An 18,088-nucleotide genomic window follows, 5' to 3' on the forward strand; every position below is an offset into this window, starting at 1 on the left:
TGTCATGGATGACTAGGAGTGGAAGGTAGCAATCAGGTGCAGAGAGCAGAGGGTTTAAGGACAAATGGCAATTTATTCCGGCACAAAATGATCATGCCCAAACACCGGGCGAAAAACACTGACCAACCCAAAACACAGGGTAACACGGTCCGGAGCACAATAACACCTCCAACTCAAAGCGTGAACACAAAATAATCACGCACAAACAAGAGCGGGCTTCACAAGCTTAAATAGGCGAGCCAATCAAGAAAATGTAAATAGGAACAGGTGCAACTAATAAGACTAAACTAACAGAAAAGGAAAAAGGATCGGTGGCGGCTATTAGGCCGGTGACGACGACCGCCGAGCGTCGCCAGAACAGGCAGGGGAGCCAACTGTCGGCGGGAGTCGTGACATTATGTTAGCTATGTTAGTTATTATAATTATGATAGTCAAGCCATAAAGAAAATTCCCAGCTGTCACATAACTTCCTGAGAACCATATGTTACTTAGAGCTTGATGAAAGTGTGGTTGTCTTATGGTTATATTGCATACAACCTTCCAACAACTTTGTGGGAATGGTGCAGGATAGTTGCTTGGCATTTTTGGAACCTGACAAAAAAACATTATTTTCTTGGTATTTCATTACGTTTCCTAAAAGTTAAAAAATGTTTACATTTCATTTCAATGTTGATAACCTATAATTTCCATTCTCAGAGTGTTAATAAAACCTCCCAGGAAGACTTTCAAGGAACCATAATAAACGTTCTCAGAACCTCCCTGCAAACTAAAAATAAACATTCTCAGAACGTTTAAAAAACATTCAGATTTACCAGTCAGGAAATGTATGGTTTGTTCCCACAACCAATTTGAAACCAAAAACAGGAACCAAATGTGCTAGCTGGGGATATTCAGTCAACAGTGGCTTAGAATTGTAATAGTGTGTACCTTACACTCTCTGTCTCTCCACACCTGCCTACTGTTCTCCCCCCTCCCCCCCAGGTATCCGCATGCTAGACCAACCCTTCATGACGGACATCATCGAGGCATCGTCCATCAGCCACATGCCCCAGGTCATTGACATCTACAGTGCCAGTTGGGGGCCCACCGATGACGGCAAGACAGTAGACGGACCCCGAGAGCTCACTCTGCAGGCCATGGCTGACGGAGTCAACAAGGTACTCACACACGCACATGCACACACACACACACAAACACAAAAACACTGGTCTAACTGTGGATAGCAGGGTTGTAGAGTACTTGTCTTACTCAGATAACTGGGTTCTTTGAATAGGCACACAGTATATAAGTATATATATTGGATATATATAAAATTGGAAAAAGAACAGCTTTACACAAGAACAGCCTTGCTGTTAGACACTTTCAGAGACACCCTGGAACACACCGTTATTTAGCATACTGCCTGTGCCAGTGACAATTAGCTGCTTGATTAATCATAATACCACATGCAGAGGGGTAGTCTGGTCTGCTCTGACCAGATCTCAAGCAGCATTACTGAATAGGTGCAAAATGTGTTCTAAGCCTGGCTAAGATAAGCACAACTAATCAAGCAGTATTTCACTCAGCCTTCTAATATGTATATATATACAATATGTACACCATTACGTAGGTTAGGCAGGATGTACATTGTAAAACAACAACCCAAGATGAGAATCATTCAATTAGCATTTTTTCCATTGAACAGCCATGCATGTTTCCTCAATTTTCTTCAACAGTTAGGGAACACTTGTCACCCCCACCCTGGTCCAATCACTTCACTCTAAACGAGTCACTTAGTTTGCATCTTGAGCGAGGCGGCTTCGTTTTGCAAATTGATGTGGATAATGGAAACAAATCACACGGAATGTTCCGGGACGGCGCTAGATATATGAGAGTGCTTGTTGGAGCGCCGTAGACACAAGCCGTGCACATAGGTGATCTCACCATATTTCAAACAGCACTTTGCAATGTAAATGGAAAGGGAGGTATAGATGTGGAGAGAGGGACACGTACGTAACTCTGGTGAACCTAGATCCTCCACAAATAAACAGAAGGGATTTGAGATGCAGACACCTCTCGTGCTAAATCTTCAACTGGAGTGGGATACTAAGTATTTCATATCACTCAACTGGGCACAAACTGGTTGAATCAACATTGTTTCAACGTCATTTGTCAACATATTGTGATGTGGAATCTAAGTGGAAAATACTGTACATTGGATTTGAAAAAGGTAATCACCGTAAACTGTTGTTCCGAGGATGACATTTAAACCACAGGATGATGTCATTATGGTAACCAAATGTCAACATAGACAAACCTTTTACAACATTTGTTGAATTAGTACCTTGAAACCAGATTTTCTAAATTATATCTCATTCAGAAAATAAACTATAGGCTTGGCAGCACCTCCTACTGGATCTATCAACATCTACCCTTTGGTCTCCCACCCAAGGTTTTAACCAAGCCCAACCTTGCTTAGCTATGATATTTGTTACTGACTATTACCAATGTACTATCGTGAGAATGATTGTTGAGCACTCCCCACTTAAAAAAATAATAGATTCACTGTTGCTTTCGAAGCCATTCCAAAGGGTAGGTTTAACAGAGCCAATTAAATGTGCTATTTAGTCCTCTAGCATTTGTAAAGTCACCAACAGCAATCACTTCAATTCAACCCAGAATTCAAATAAAAATAGACAATACAATAGGTCTAAGGTTACAAGCTCTTTAAAATGTGATACTATTTGGTGATGTTGAATTGTGTGTCGTTGTCAACGCAACCAAATATAAACATTTGCAGGATCTGTATCTTCTGCTTGGAAAATTCCATCTCTGCCAATAATTAGCCTGGCTTTAATTCCAGTTTGTCTCCAAATTAATCATTAGATTTACATCTCCATCTCAACCAAAAATCCAAGTTAAAGAGTAGGACTAAATTAAATCTTTATTTAAAAAGGAATTTAAAGTTTGATTTAATTTGATTTAGTCCTATTCTTTTGAGGACTAAGTCAGTGTTTACTGTAACTATACATTTCTTTTTATGTAATCATATAAAGTGTGCATGTTCAGGATAGCATACAAATATCGTCACAGGTCTTTGGATCTTCACAATTGCTGCAATAATCTGTGCAGAATCTTGAACGGCATTGGTCATTTGAACCATGTACTTTTAATGTAATCTCAACTGCAATCCAGGTCATTTGGTTCTGCTATTAGATGAAGCACAGTGACATTTTCATCTGTTGTACAAATAAACAAAATATCTGGAATTTGTTTGTGCATTCAGATGGCTGAAAGCATAGTGATACACATTGGAAATTCAACTAACTTTGGCTGTCTTTTTGAGTGGGTGAGTCTAGGCTGTAATCTCTGTGATAAACGTCTCAACCAAATATTACCCAATGATCCATGTTGAAATGGCATTGTGTGCCCAGTGAGAGCCCATTTGTCATCCCCAAACTGCTTTATGATATGGATATGTTGTTTGCTCTTTTCAATTCACATGGTGTATCTGTTTCGTATCTGATTGTTATGGTCGAGAAGAAAGTCGCTATAATAGAGAGAGAGAAAAAATACGAAGGTTTGGAACAATATAATACAATGCAATACCTTGTTCAGAGAATGCCCTCTTGGAACACTTAGTCCCCTTTTCTTAGCCCCTTTCTCAACCCGTTACTGAAATGACCAACCAGTATGCTAATTCGGATTAGATTGGGATTGGGTTCAACAGGGCTCAATCAGATTTGTAATTTTACATCCATGGACAGATTCCATATTCAATTGCATTAACCGGAAATGGAACTGACCCTGGCCTTGATGCTGGGGGTCAAGCTCAGTGGCTTTTCCACCACATTACCTCTCTGTATCCACTCCTATGAGCTCAGTGGCCATACATGTAAGGAGAGGAGAAAATGAAAGCAATCAAGAAAACTAATAGCATCCGACTGGGCACACCACATAATTTCAACCTGGATAATTGGGTATTATTTGATTGAGATGTTGATCAATGAGATTAAATCAAATCAAATTTTCTTGGTCACATACAGTACACATATTTAGCAGATGTTATTGTAGTTGTAGCGAAATGCTTGTGTTCCTAGCTCCAACAGTGCAGTAGTATCTAACAATTCACAAAAATACACACAAATCTAAAAGTAAAAGAATGGAATTAAGAAATATACTGAAAAATATTAGGACGAGCAATGTCGGCCTGGCATTGACTAAAATACAGTAGAATACAGTATATACATATGAAATGTATAAAACAGTATGTAGACATCATTAAAGTGTCTCGTGTTCTATTATTAAAGTGACCAGTGATTCCATGTCTATGTACATAGGTCGGCAGACTCTATGGTGCAAGGATGAGTGACCGGGTGGTAGCCGGCTAGTGATGGCTATTTAACAGTCTGATGGCCTTGAGATGCTGTTTTTCAGCCTCTCGGTCCCAGCTTTGATGCACCTGTACTGACCTCGCCTTCTGGATGATAGTGGGGTGAACAGGCCGTGGCTCTGGTGGTTGATGTCCTTGATGATCTTTTTGGCCTTCCTGTGACATTGGGTTCTGTAGGTGTCCTGGAGGGCAGACAGTGTGCCCCCGTTGATGTGTTGGGCAGACCGCATTACCCTCTGGAGAGCCCTGTGACTGCGGAAGGTGTAGTTGCCGTACCAGGCATTGATACAGCCCAACAGGATGCTCTTAATTGTGCATCTGTTTGGCCTTCTTCGCCACACTGTCTGTGTTGTGGAGAATTTCAGATTATCAGTAATCTGTACGCAGAGGAACTTGAAGCTTTTCACCTTTTCCAATGCAGTCCCGTCGATGTGGATAAGGGCTTGCTCCCTCTGCTGTCTCCTCAAGTCCATTATCAGCTCCTTTGTTTTGTTGACTTTGAGGGAGATGTTATTTTCCTGGCACCACTCTGCCAGTGCCCTCACCTCCTTCCTGTAGGCTGTCTCATCATTGTTGGTAATCAGGCCTACTACTGTTCTGTCGTCTGCAAACTTGATGATTGAGTTGGAGGCGTGCTTGGTCACGCACTCATGGGTGAACAGGGAGTACAGGGGGGCTGAGCACCACCCTTGTGGGGCCCCTGTGTTGAGGATCAGCATAGTGGTGCTGTTTCCTACCTTCACCACCTGGGGGCGGCCCGTCTGGAAGTCCAGGACCCAGTTGCACAGAGCATGGTTCAGACCCAGGGCCCCAAGCTTAATGATTAGCTTGGAGGGTACTATGGTGTTTAAGGCTGAGCTATAGTCAATGAACAGCATTCTTACATAAGTATTCCTCTTGTCCAGATGGGAGAGAGCAGTGTGCAATGCGATGACGATTGCATCGTCTTTGGATCTATTGGGGCGGTAAGTAAATTGAAATGGGTCTAGGGTTTCAGGTAAGGTGGAGGTGATATGATTCTTAACTAGCCTTTCAAAGCACTTCATGATGACAGAAGTGAGTGCTACAGGGAAATGGTCATTTAGTTCAGTTACCTTTGCTTTCTTGGCCACAGGAACTATGGTGGACATCTTGAAGCAAGTGGGGACAGCAGACTGGGATAGGTAGAGTATGTCTGTGAACACTCCAGCCAGCTGGTCTGCGCATGCTCCGAGAACATGGCTAGGGATTCCGACTGGGCCTGCAGCCTTGCGAGGGTTAACACGCTTAAATATCGTACTCATGTCGGCCACAGAGAATGAGAGCCCACAGAGGGTGTTTAGCTTGTCTGGGAGCAAGACGTCAGTGTCCGCGATGTGGCTGGGTTGCCCTATGTAACCCATGATTGTCTGTAGACCCTGCCACATATGCAGTATTTCTTTAGTGCCTTTTTGCAAACAGGATGCATGTTTTAGAATATTTTTATTCTGTACACGCTTCCTTCTCTTCACTCTGTCAATTAGGTTAGTATTGTGGAGCAATTACAATGTTGTTGTTCCATCATCAGTTTTCTCCTATCACAGCCATTAAACTCTAACTGTTTTAAAGTAACCATTGGCCTCATGGTGGAATCCCTGACGATTTCCTTCCTCTCCAGCAACTGAGTTAGGAAGGACGCCTGCATCTTTGTAGTGACTGGGTGTATTGATACAACATCCAAAGTTTAATTAATAACTTCACCATTCTCAAAGGAATATTCAATGTCTGCTTTATTTTGACCCATCTACCTAAATAAGAAGTGAAGCTGTATGAAATAACTACTGTTAATGTTGGTGGTTTTATGAGAAGGTGAAAATAATATACTGTTTTTCTGTGCCGATCTTTGCGAGGCATTGGAAAACCTCCCGGGTCTTTGCGGGGTAATCTGTGTTTGAAATACACTGCTCGACTGACCATACAGATTATTGTATGTGTGGGATACAGCGCTAAGGTAGTCATTCAAAAATCATGTTAAACAGTATTATTATACACAGAGTGAGTTCATGCAATTTATGTGACATGTTAAGCCCATTTTTCCTCCTGAACTTATTTAGGCTTACCATAACAAAGGGGTTGAATACTTATTGCCCCAAGACATTTCAGCTTTTCAGGTTAAATTGAAACAATAGCTGTTGATGAATTTGCAAATGTTATATACTGTAGTACTAAATAAAATCATTGATGATATACTGTCTGAATGATAGGGTATGGTCAGATTTAATTTGCTCTGTTAAACCTACCGTTTGGAATGACTTTGTTAGCAACAGTAAACCTATTGAGTTTTTATGTGGAGATCACTCTACAATTATTCTCATGCACATTGATAGCACATTGTCCAGTAGGAGGTGATGCCCAGCCTATATACAGTTGAAGTCGGAAGTTTACATACAGTGGGGCAAAAAAGTATTTAGTCAGCCACCAATTGTGCAAGTTCTCCCACTTAAAAAGATGAGAGAGGCCTGTAATTTTCATCATAGGTACACTTCAACTATGACAGACAAAATGAGAAAAAAAAATCCAGAATATCAAATTGTAGGATTTTTATGAATTTATTTGCAAATTATGGTGGAAAATAAGTATTTGGTCAATAACAAAAGTTTATCTCAATACTTTATTATATACCCTTTGTTGGCAATGACAGAGGTCAAACGTTTTTTGTAAGTCTTCACAAGGTTTTCACACACTGTTGCTGGTATTTTGGCCCATTCCTCCATGCAGATCTCCTCTAGAGCAGTGATGAAATTTTCAAACGCCTGAAGGTACGTTCATCTGTACAAAAAATAGTACGCAAGTATAAACACCATGGGACCACTCAGCCTTCATACCGCTCAAAAAGGAGATGCGTTCTGTCTCCTAGAGATGAATGTACTTTGGTGTGAAGGGTGCAAATCAATCCCAGAACAACAGCAAAGGACCTTGTGAACATGCTGGAGGAAACAGGTACAAAAATATCTAAATTTTTGGAGGAAGGAGAATTATGTGGATATATTGAAGCAACATCTCAAGACATCAGTCAGGAAGTTAAAGCTTGATCAAAAATGGGTCTTCCAAAGGGACAATGACCCCAATCATACTTCCATAGTTGTTGCGAAATGGCTTAAGGACAACAAAGTCAAGGTATTGGAGTGGCCATCACAAAACCCTGACCTCAATCCCATAGGACATTTGTGGGAAAATTGAAAAAGCGTGTGCGAGCAAGGAGGCCTACAAACCTGACTCCGTTACACCAGCTCTGTCAGGAGGAATGGGCAAAAAGAAATTGTGGGAAGCTTGTGGAAGGCAGGGTAGCCTAGTGGTTAGAGAGTTGGACTAGTAACCGGAAGGTTGCAATTTCAAACCCCCGAGCTGACAAGGTACAAATCTGTCATTCTGCCCCTGAACAGGCAGGTAACCCACTGTTCCTAGGCCATCATTGAAAATAAGAATTTGTTCTTAACTGACTAGTAAAATAAAGGAAAAATTAAAAATACCCTAAATGTTTGACCCAAGTTAAACAATTTAAAAGGCAATGCTACCAAATACTAATTGAGTGTATGTAAACTTCTGTCCCACTGGGAATGTGATGAAAGAAATAAAAGCTGAAATAAATCATTCTCTCTACTATTATTCTGACATTTCACATTCTTATAATGAAGTGGTGATCCTAACTGACCTAAGACAGGGAATTTTTAAGTTGAAATGTATTTGGCTAAGGTGTATGTAAACTTCTGACTTCAACTGTATTGTTTTTTTTCTTTTCTGATAGTGGATATAACATTGAAGATCTGACGTTGTTTTAAGGAACAAATTCAACATATTTTATATAAGGTTTGTGTATGTTGACATTTGGTTACCATAATGACATAATTCGGTGGTAGAAATGTTACCATTTTTTCAAATCCAATGTATTTTCAACATAAATTCCACATCACAATACGTTGACAAATTAAGCAATGTTGATTCAACCAGTTTGTGCCCAGTGGGATACAGCTCTGGTATGTTTGTACAACCAGGAATGGCTCCCTCCCACATCTTTCCACATTATTAGCTCAACAGCTAGAGCTAATGAGTAAACAATTATAGTGCTTTGACTAAACCTGAGATTTGTTTTGGTTGGTTTGTGACACTAGCACTAAAATACACTATCTGTACTGTTGCTGGAGTGAATAAAAGACGGTCTTTCTCTCCCTCTCCAAAATGCATTTTCCTCCCTCTAACATCTTTCCTCTGCACGACTCTTCAAACTCCCACCTCTTTCTCGCGTTCTTTATGTAACTGATTGTCAGCAACAGAGGATGAGAGCTATCATAGTACAAATATGTGTCAGGTATTAGAGATTGAGGAAAATAAACCACAAACTAAAAGCTTGACACCGTTGATTCTCTACATGATACCGTTATGGATGTCTCTCTGACAAGGTAGCTACAGGTCTTGGTATAAAAACCATAAAATATGATCATCCAGAGGCGGAAATAACTTAACCCAACTATGGAAGCTGTCAGAGAGCAAGAGAACATTGCTTACATCTGCTATGACAGGCTCATTGTCCACATTCCCTCCCAAATGCCTGGGAGGAATGAGAGAGCCTCAGGGTCGGTAGTTTCAGCCTTACATCAGACATACACATTTATGTTGTCTCCAATTTATATCTATCACTGATAAACTACCAAGGAAAGGGCTAATAATAGCCCATATTAATATATGTTGCCTTAGAAATGATGTTAATGAAATCATTAACTTGTTAACATCAGATAACATTAATAAACTTGCCATCTCTGAAAGTCACTTAAATCATTCCCTTGATGACACAGCAGTAGCAATACAAGGATATAACATCTACAGAAAGGAATGCCTTTAGGGGAGGTGTTGCTGTATATATTCAGAGCCTTATTCCTGTGAACTTAGAGAAGATCTCCTGTCAAATGTCGTTGAAGTGTTGTGGTTGCAAGTTTACATCTAAAGCCTCTCTTGATAATGTGTGATGTTAACAGAGATGTCTATTTCCTGGGTGACCTGAATACTGACTGGTTAGCAACTAGCTGTCCTCTCAAGAGGAAGCTTGTAACTGTGACCCAAGAGGAAGCTGCCTATATGACCCAGGTTATCACTCAACCAATTAGAGAGCATTCCAATAGTGTTGCATCTGTGACATCCACTTGTATTGATCATATCTTCACTAATGCTGCAGAGCTTTGCTCCAAAGGAAAATACATTTCCATTGGCTGAAGTGACCATAACATTGTGGAAATAACAAGAAAAGCCAAAGAGTTGTGCCAAAGGTGGGGCCTAAAGTAATTTATAAGAGATCATACAAAATGTTTACTCAGGATTATTTTGATGAAAATGTAAAGTTTGTTGGTCTGATGTGTATGAGAAAGTGAATATAAATACAGGACTGGAAGTATTTGTAAAATGATTCACACCAATTGTTGACAAGCATGCACCTGTTCAAAAACTAACTGTGAGAACTGCTTAAAGAAAAATGCGAAAGAGGTGGCAAACAAGTCAGGCTGCTCAACATACTATAAATTGAGAAATGTTGTGACTGAACTTAACAAAAATTTGAATCAATAATATTACCAAACAAAGAGAAATGACATAAAACACAATGGAAAAATACTTTGGATTACTTTAAATTATATCAGCTGCAGAAAACCCAGTTCATCTCTATCATTCGTTGAAGTTGATGGGTTATTTATGTTGCCAATCATTTCAATCACTATTTCACTAATAAAGTGGAAAAACTCAGAAGTGAGATGAGAACGTTGATCATTTAACAATCAGATTTTTGTATAAAAGATTTACTAATGAAAGAGAAGGATTACTGTTTTGAATATGGTCAAGTTAGTATGGAAGAGGTGGAAAAACTATTGTTATCCATCAATAATGATAAGCCACCAGGTATAGACAACCTTGATTGGAAACTATTTAGAATGGTAGCAGACTGTCTTGCCACCACTATTTGCTATTTATTTAACTGAAGCCTAAAGGAGTGTGTGTGTCCACAGGCGTGGAAGGAAGCTAAAGTAAATCCACTGCCGAAAAATAGGAAAGCACCCTTTGCTGGTTCTAAAAGCCACCCAATCAGTTTGCTGTCAGTTCTTTGTAAACTGAAGGGGATTGTGTTTGGCAAAATACAATGCTATTTTCACAGAACATGTTAACTACTGACTTTCAGCATGCATACAGAGAAGGTCACTCAATTTGTACTGCACTGACTTAGATGACTGATGATTGCTTAAAATAAATGCATAATAAGATGATAGTTGGAGCTGTACTGTTAGATTTCAGTGCAGCCTTTGATATTATTGATCATGAATTGTTATTAAAAAACTCACTTGCTATGGCTTTACATCACCTGCCATCACATGGTTGGAAAGTTATTTATCCAATAGGACGCAGAGAATGTTTTTCAATGGAAGTTTCTCTAACATCACATATGTACAGTGCGGCGTCCCTCAGGGCAGTTCCTTGGGCCATTACTCTTCTCTTTTTTTAAAATTTTTTTTTTACAAATGACTTACACAAAGCTAGAATGACACAATCTACAAGTCAGCACCCAAAGTCAGTGAACTCACTGAAATTCAAAATAAGGAGATACAGTCAGTATCAGAATGGGTGATTAATAATAAACTGGTCTTAAATACATTTAAAACATTCTCTTAAGATCTAAAGCTCAACTGGAGTTGTACATAAAGTGTGTGCTCATTGAGCAAGTTGAGGAAGCTAAACTCCTAGGTATAACATTGGATGGTCAATTATCATGCGCAAGTGTTATTGACAACGTTGTTGTGAAGATGGGGAGCGATACTGTCATAAAAAAGATATTCAGAATTTTTCACACAAAAATCAACTACTAGTTGTAAAGGCTCTGGTCTCGTCCTATCTGAGTTTTTTTGTAAATCGCTTTGGTACTGTTTTCACAAGTATTTGTACATTTTCACAACACTTAGTACAAAATTTCAAACTGGCCATATTTGTAACGCAGCCAGTCTTTAATTCAAAACCTGTCATTTTGCATTCATTTGGATTGTAAACATCTCTCCCCAGACAACCATTGATTCAAAATATGCATTTATTGTGAAATGTAATGAGAAAATTGTCTTAATCAACAAATGCAACATAATGATATCTTTTCAATTTAGTCGTTTTAATGATCATTTAATCAAATAGCAAACAATGCAAGATACACATTTCAAATTGCCCTTAGAAGTGTTGAAAGTAATATGCTACAGAACTGTAAATTTGACCATTTTCACATTAGGCAATACACTTACATTACCCAACAAAATTGACAGAAAAAATATAATTTCCATAAAATCTATACAATGGGAAATCAAAGGTGTGGTCATTGAAGACATCCTCGACAATTATTCATGCCAATTTTTATATATATTTTTCAGATAGAATTGAAACATAGGTGTGCTGTCTGAATGTCAAATCAAATGTAAGAAATGAAATGAATGAAAGTAAAACACAACGTTTAGTACGCATTCATTTGTATCAAATAAATTCCTATTCATTTTTAAACAACACCATACTAATGTTTTAACTTAGGAAGAGTTCAGAAATCAATATTTGGTGGAATAACCCTGATTTTCATGCGTCTTGGCATGCCACCCACTAGTCTTTCACATTGATGTTGTATGACTTTATGCCACTCCTGGTGCAAAAATTCAAGCAGCTCGGCTTTGTTCGATGGCTTGTGACCATCCATCTTCCTCTTGATCACATTCCAGAGGTTTTCAATGGGGTTCAGGTCTGGAGATTGGGCTGGCCATGACAGGGTCTTGATCTGGTGGTCCTCCATTCACACCTTGATTGACCTGGCTGTGTGGCATGGAGCATTGTCCTGCTGGAAAAAACAATCCTCAGAGTTGGGTAACATTGTCAGAGCAGAAGGAAGCAAGTTTTCTTCCAGGACAACCTTGTACGTGGCTTGATTCATGCGTCCTTCACAAAGACAAATCTGCCCCCATTCCAGCCATGCTGAAGCACCCCCAGATCATCACCGATCCTCCACCAAATTTCACAGTGGGTGCGAGACACTGTGTCTTGTAGGCCTTTCTAGGTCTCGCACCCACTGTGGAATTTGGTGGAGGATCGGTGATGATCCTCCACCAGACAACAATTGATTAAAAAATGTCCTCGGGCCCATGCCCACCTCTTTGGCCTCTTTGATGGGGCCCATGCCCACCTGTTTGATGGGTCCCATGCCCACCTCTCTGACGGGCCTCTTGTCCACAATCTTTTTGATTTATTCCTTCTATCCTGCTCCATGTTGAAAGACATTGCAAGTGTTCACACAGACCCTTTTATATGATGACCCATTGTGCTTAGCAGAATGTTAAGTCAATTAGCAATAACAAGTAGTCATTATGTATGGTAATCATCTATCATACATGTAATTTAGATGTTTATACTTTACAAACACACATTTTATTTCTATAGTTCTCAATTTCCATTTATAGTAGACACACCAGTTTAAAATCTATAGGTTTACCAAACAGTTAAGTGATTAACCAACCATTAAGCACAGTTGGATTAAGTGACAGTCAAATGTATTTAAACAAATGAGAAGCGAATCATATGAAAAGTATTCTGAGCATTGCATTGTGAAAGGCAATTACTTTGTATGAAAGTTATTTCTAGATGAAACACTCATTAGGTTTGCTGAAAAAGTTACTATAGGATGTTGTGTGTTGTGCTTAACGTTTAGAAAAAAAACAGACTTTTGATGATCTGTTTTGAGTTGTGTACTAATAGTTGTGAAATTTTACCACATACTTGTGAAAATAGTACCAAAGCGAGAGAAAAAAAACGATGAATTACTTTCCGGCAATATGGTCAAGTACAGCAAAGAAAGACATAGCAAAGCTGCAACTGTCTCAAAACAGAGCAGCACACCTTTCCCTTAACTGCTGTCGTGGAAACGACCACCAGGGACACCTGAAGTCAATATTAAATGAATCATTCTTTATTGACAGCAATCTGGAGAGGTTCCAACAAACTTAATGCACCATATTACACGTTGGTCGGGAGCTCCGTCGGGGCAGTCCCATTAGTTCTCTTATAAACTGCTTACGCAGACAAGTTATATTTGCATGATTTACAGTATTCATTCTTCATTCAAAATTAACTTTTGGATCATGCATGTGACCGACCAATACCTAACGAGGCTTCTTCTCTCAAAGCTGAGACCTTAAAACTGAGATATCCCGTTCTGTTCTCAAAGCAATGTTCTGGACGTACTGCCAAATTGCTTGCACTGATAGCGAGGATTCCTCCCAGGCACGGTCAATCAGTCACTTGCATGAACCCAGTCGAATTGGTTATTGGAAAGCACAAACATAAAATGTTCATTCACACTGCACATTCAGAACTAACATCAACAACATGCATGCCAGTCTTTTCTGGTTGATGGTTGACAAGAGATGAACTTCTCTTTGAGTTTTTATGAGAATTAATACTGTGATGAAATTTCCAGATTGTCGGCATAATCAAATAACATTCAGCCAGACACCCATACATACAGTACACGACAAGACATGCCACCAGGGGTCTCGTCACAGTCCCCAAGTCCAAAACGAATTCACAGCAGCTTACATTTTTATGCAGAGCCATGATCGCATGGAACCCCCTTCCATCTCCAATTACTCAAGCAAACAGCAAAATAACCTTTAAAAAACAGATTAAAAAACAACTCATGGAATGGAGGGGACTGTGAGGGGGGGGGGTGGTGTCACAAACACACACACACACAGACACACTCTAACACACACTATGATTTAGTTGTATTGTTTGTATACTGTTTTTGGTTTCATTGTTTGTATATTGTTTTATTTTAAATTTGTGTGACTTTTCTTGTCTATCAGTGTATCAGTGTTTTGTTACTTGTCATGTATTGTGATTTTTGTGGACAACAGGAAGAGTAGCTCTGCTTGTTTAAAAGCTAATGGGATCCAAATAAACAAATAAGCAATTGCAATTTTTTTGCTGTATTATTTGATAATAGTAGCAGTGGTAATTGTCATAGTAGCAGTTGTAGGGATAGTCAGGCAATGTTTAATTATACTGAACAAAAATATAAACGCAACATGTAAAGTGTTGGTGGAAATAAAATATATATTTTTTTGCCATATGCACAAAAAGCTTATTTCTCTCAAATTTTGGGCACAAATGCATTTACATCCCTGTTAGTGAGCATTTCTCCTTTGCCAAGATAATCCATCCACCTGACAGGTGTCGCATATCAAGAAGCTGATTAAACAGCATGATCATTTCACAGGTGCACCTTGTGCTGGGGACAATAAAAGGCCACTCTAAAATGTGCAGTTTTGTCACACAACCCAATGCCACAGTTTTGAGGGAGCGTGCAATTGGCATGCTGACTGCAGGAATGTCCAACAGAGCTGTTGCCAGATAATTTAATGTTAATTTCTCTACCATGTCAGTTTTAGAGAATTTGGCAGTACGTCCAACCGGCCTCACAAACACAGACCACGTGGGGCTGAGAAGTATTTCTGTCTGTAATTTAAGCCCTTTGAGAAAAACTCATTCTGATTGGCTGGGGCTGGCTCCCAAGTGGGTGGGCCTATGTCCTCCCAGGCCCACCCATGGCTGCACCCCTGCCCAGCGATGTGAAATCCATAGATTATGGACTCATTTATTTATTTCTATTGACTGATATCCTTCTAGGAATTGTAACTCAGTAAAATCTTTGAAATTGTTGCATGTTGCGTTTATATCTTTTTTCAGTATAGCATGATTGTAGTCATCATTATAAGCAGTTTTTGTGATCATTGTTGGAACATTGTAAAATAATGTAACTAGTTTTACTACTACAGCACTACTGATAATGTACTGCTTCCACTACCACTACCACTGTTTCTACCACTATCACACATGCTGAAGTCAGTTGATGTGTTGTCTCGTAGGGCCGAGGAGGGAAAGGCAGTATCTACGTGTGGGCATCTGGAGACGGCGGTAGCTATGACGACTGTAACTGTGACGGTTACGCCTCCAGCATGTGGACCATCTCCATCAACTCAGCAATCAACGATGGTCGTACAGCTCTGTACGACGAGAGCTGCTCCTCCACCCTCGCATCCACCTTCAGCAATGGGCGCAAGAGGAACCCTGAAGCTGGCGTGGTGAGTGTGTGAGAAAGAGTGTGAATGGCAGATAAAGAGAGAAAAAGAAAAAGAGAGCATGTGTGTGTGGTTGACCAAGTTCATCTCATTGTTATCCTCAGTCTGAGTACATTGAGTACACTGAGTGCTCAGATTTGTATGATTTCTATCCCTGAATCCAACCCTACAAAGACAAGGTTGCATAATGATGTGGTCTTTTCAGCCAACTTTCCATTGTTCTGTGTCGTTACGAGACATTAACTATTCACTGAAGACTGAATACCTATCCCTAGTTGTATGCACTCTTTCTCTGTGATTGATTGAGGGATTGTTCTATTCTCTTTCATTTGAACAATCCCCAGAGATGGAAACACGGCACTCAATCTATTCCTTATTTCAATGTATGTCAGCCCATTCAGCAGAAGAAAAGCTCTGGGATGAGACAGGGGAGGTTATAAGCCTGTGGTTTCACTGGGGGTGTGACATATCAGGTGGAGATTGAGGGAGCAGATGTGTGATTAGTTATACATCCCACTTTCTAACACAGTGTAACAAAGAACATCTGGGGTCCTCGAAGTATCAGGCACTGAGATAGACAGCTCACAATCTAGTGGTCCCCGATTTAATGTCTCCTCATGGTCTAGTTTTCATGGATAATGAAAGAAGATAGAAAAGAGGACTGGAAGGAGGGAGATTGTTAAACCCTTTTCATCTCTGCTTACTGTGAAACAGGACATACAAGTATAAAATAGGATTTTACTATAAGGAAGATGTAGACAAGACACAGTATATTTTACTATTGTTCCCCATTTGTAGATTGTATGTGGTCTGGGATTTGTTCAGGTTATTGTTCATTTTAGAATACATAGAATATATATCGAGAACAAACTCTGTCCCTGAAATGATCTGTGGGTCTAGAAGACAAGCCAGTTGCTCAACAACCCTGTGACTGTTTCATATCTGTCATCAGAGTAGAGGATTGGGACAATGACTTAGCAGAGACACATGGGCTACAACTGTCTGCTTTGTTGTTATTTCAGTATTTATCTGGGGAATTGTGTCACCGGGCAGAGTTATCACAAGACAATGTGTGAATCATCTGTGCCTTAGATAAATGCTCTGCGAAAGAGAGCGAGAGAGAGAGAGAATACCATCTGACCTTGATGGTCATACTACAGTCATTCTGGTCATACTATTCTGTTTCACTCACTCTTTTGAGTTCTCTTGCCACTTTGCCCCACGGTAGCTTGTTCATCCGTTGTTCTGTAATTCGTAGGCAACTTTTTAAGAAAGCACTATATAAATACAATTTAATTTGATTGTGTTCAGTCAAGGCTATTCAATCATAGAGAATATTCGGACAAATAAATCCCCCTCTCAGTGTATTGATTTTCAAGAGATGTCTTTCTCCAATATGAGAACTGTATTTGGTATTTTGACTTTCACCAGGAAGCCAATGACGGTTGAGAGAGACAGGAATTCCCTCGTGTGCTTCTCTCTCTCTCTGACTAATTGTATATTATCTCTCATTATCTGTAATTAAATTACACATTATGAATCACATGTTTACTGAATCATTTGCATTTCTGAAGTCTTCTCTTCTCCACTTTCCACTCCACTCCTCTCATTGAATGTTGTTATTCCACTGATATGATTACAGTCTTCCATGGTTGTGTTATACCAGGCCACCACGGACCTGTATGGAAACTGCACCCTGCGCCACTCTGGAACATCAGCAGCAGCTCCTGAAGCAGCCGGAGTGTTTGCCTTGGCATTGGAGGCCAAGTATGCACACACACACACACACACACACACACACACACACACATTACTGGTCAGTGCCTGAAGGTCTTACAATCAGAGGAGAATATGGCTGTTCTAACTCTGTTAACATGGACAAGATGTGTTTCATAACTTCAGCTCCACACTGACTGAAACCTTGGCTGTCTCATTACATACGACCTATTCCCTTCACTGTCTTTCTCTCCCATATTCTCTCTCACTCTCCCCCCTCTGTTTCTATCCTTCTCTCCAGAACACTTCATATCTTCCCTCTTCACAGAATCATTTATTAAACAAAGCTACCATTAGGCCAACAGACCTACTCCATGAATAAAAGGGAAAGATGTTTGTTGTCTTGCCCAGTTATTACTAAGTCTCTGTGTTCGTGCCAGGGATACAAATCATATTTGGCCCGGCGTGTGTTCTTTATACCTCGTTACATGGCTGAAACACAAGGTTTCTATTGTAGATTTGGCCCAAAGTGCACGTTCATGTTTTATGAATTACCAAATGGCCCATATACATGAACCAGAGCAACTCAGCGCTAGCTGGTGATGTAAGATGATGGTGAAGTGTTCTCCCAGCATAGCCAGCCGGGACGCGTATGTCACAATGTTGCCCAGTGAACCGTACAAATACCTCAGCCCATTTAGACGATGATAAAATCCATAATTAATAATGCAACGTTTTGTTTTGGGGTTTTATTATGTTCAACAAAGATTACACTGTGGCAACAGCAACATTTACAAGTCTTTCATTTCATACATCACGAATTCACTGCTGATGTGAAAACTTATCTTAATTT

General features: G+C 39.8%; 1 protein-coding gene across 2 annotated transcripts in view; it reads left to right on the top strand.

Moving 5' to 3' along the window:
- pcsk2 (proprotein convertase subtilisin/kexin type 2) overlaps window positions 1-18,088 on the top strand; it is a 76,905-nt gene that overhangs the window by 33,913 nt on the left and 24,904 nt on the right. Inside the window, exons 8-10 of one of the 2 annotated variants that reach the window (XM_024424878.2) lie at window positions 982-1,157; window positions 15,307-15,522; window positions 17,162-17,286. In XM_024424878.2, coding sequence (XP_024280646.1) covers window positions 982-1,157; window positions 15,307-15,522; window positions 17,162-17,286 — 517 coding nt within the window. The remainder of the gene's footprint in view (window positions 1-981; window positions 1,158-15,306; window positions 15,523-17,161; window positions 17,287-18,088) is intronic. The other variant, XM_024424879.2, reaches the window with a different exon arrangement.

The sequence above is a fragment of the Oncorhynchus tshawytscha genome, linkage group LG06 (assembly GCF_018296145.1).
Source record: "Oncorhynchus tshawytscha isolate Ot180627B linkage group LG06, Otsh_v2.0, whole genome shotgun sequence".
Classification (NCBI taxonomy): domain Eukaryota; kingdom Metazoa; phylum Chordata; class Actinopteri; order Salmoniformes; family Salmonidae; genus Oncorhynchus; species Oncorhynchus tshawytscha.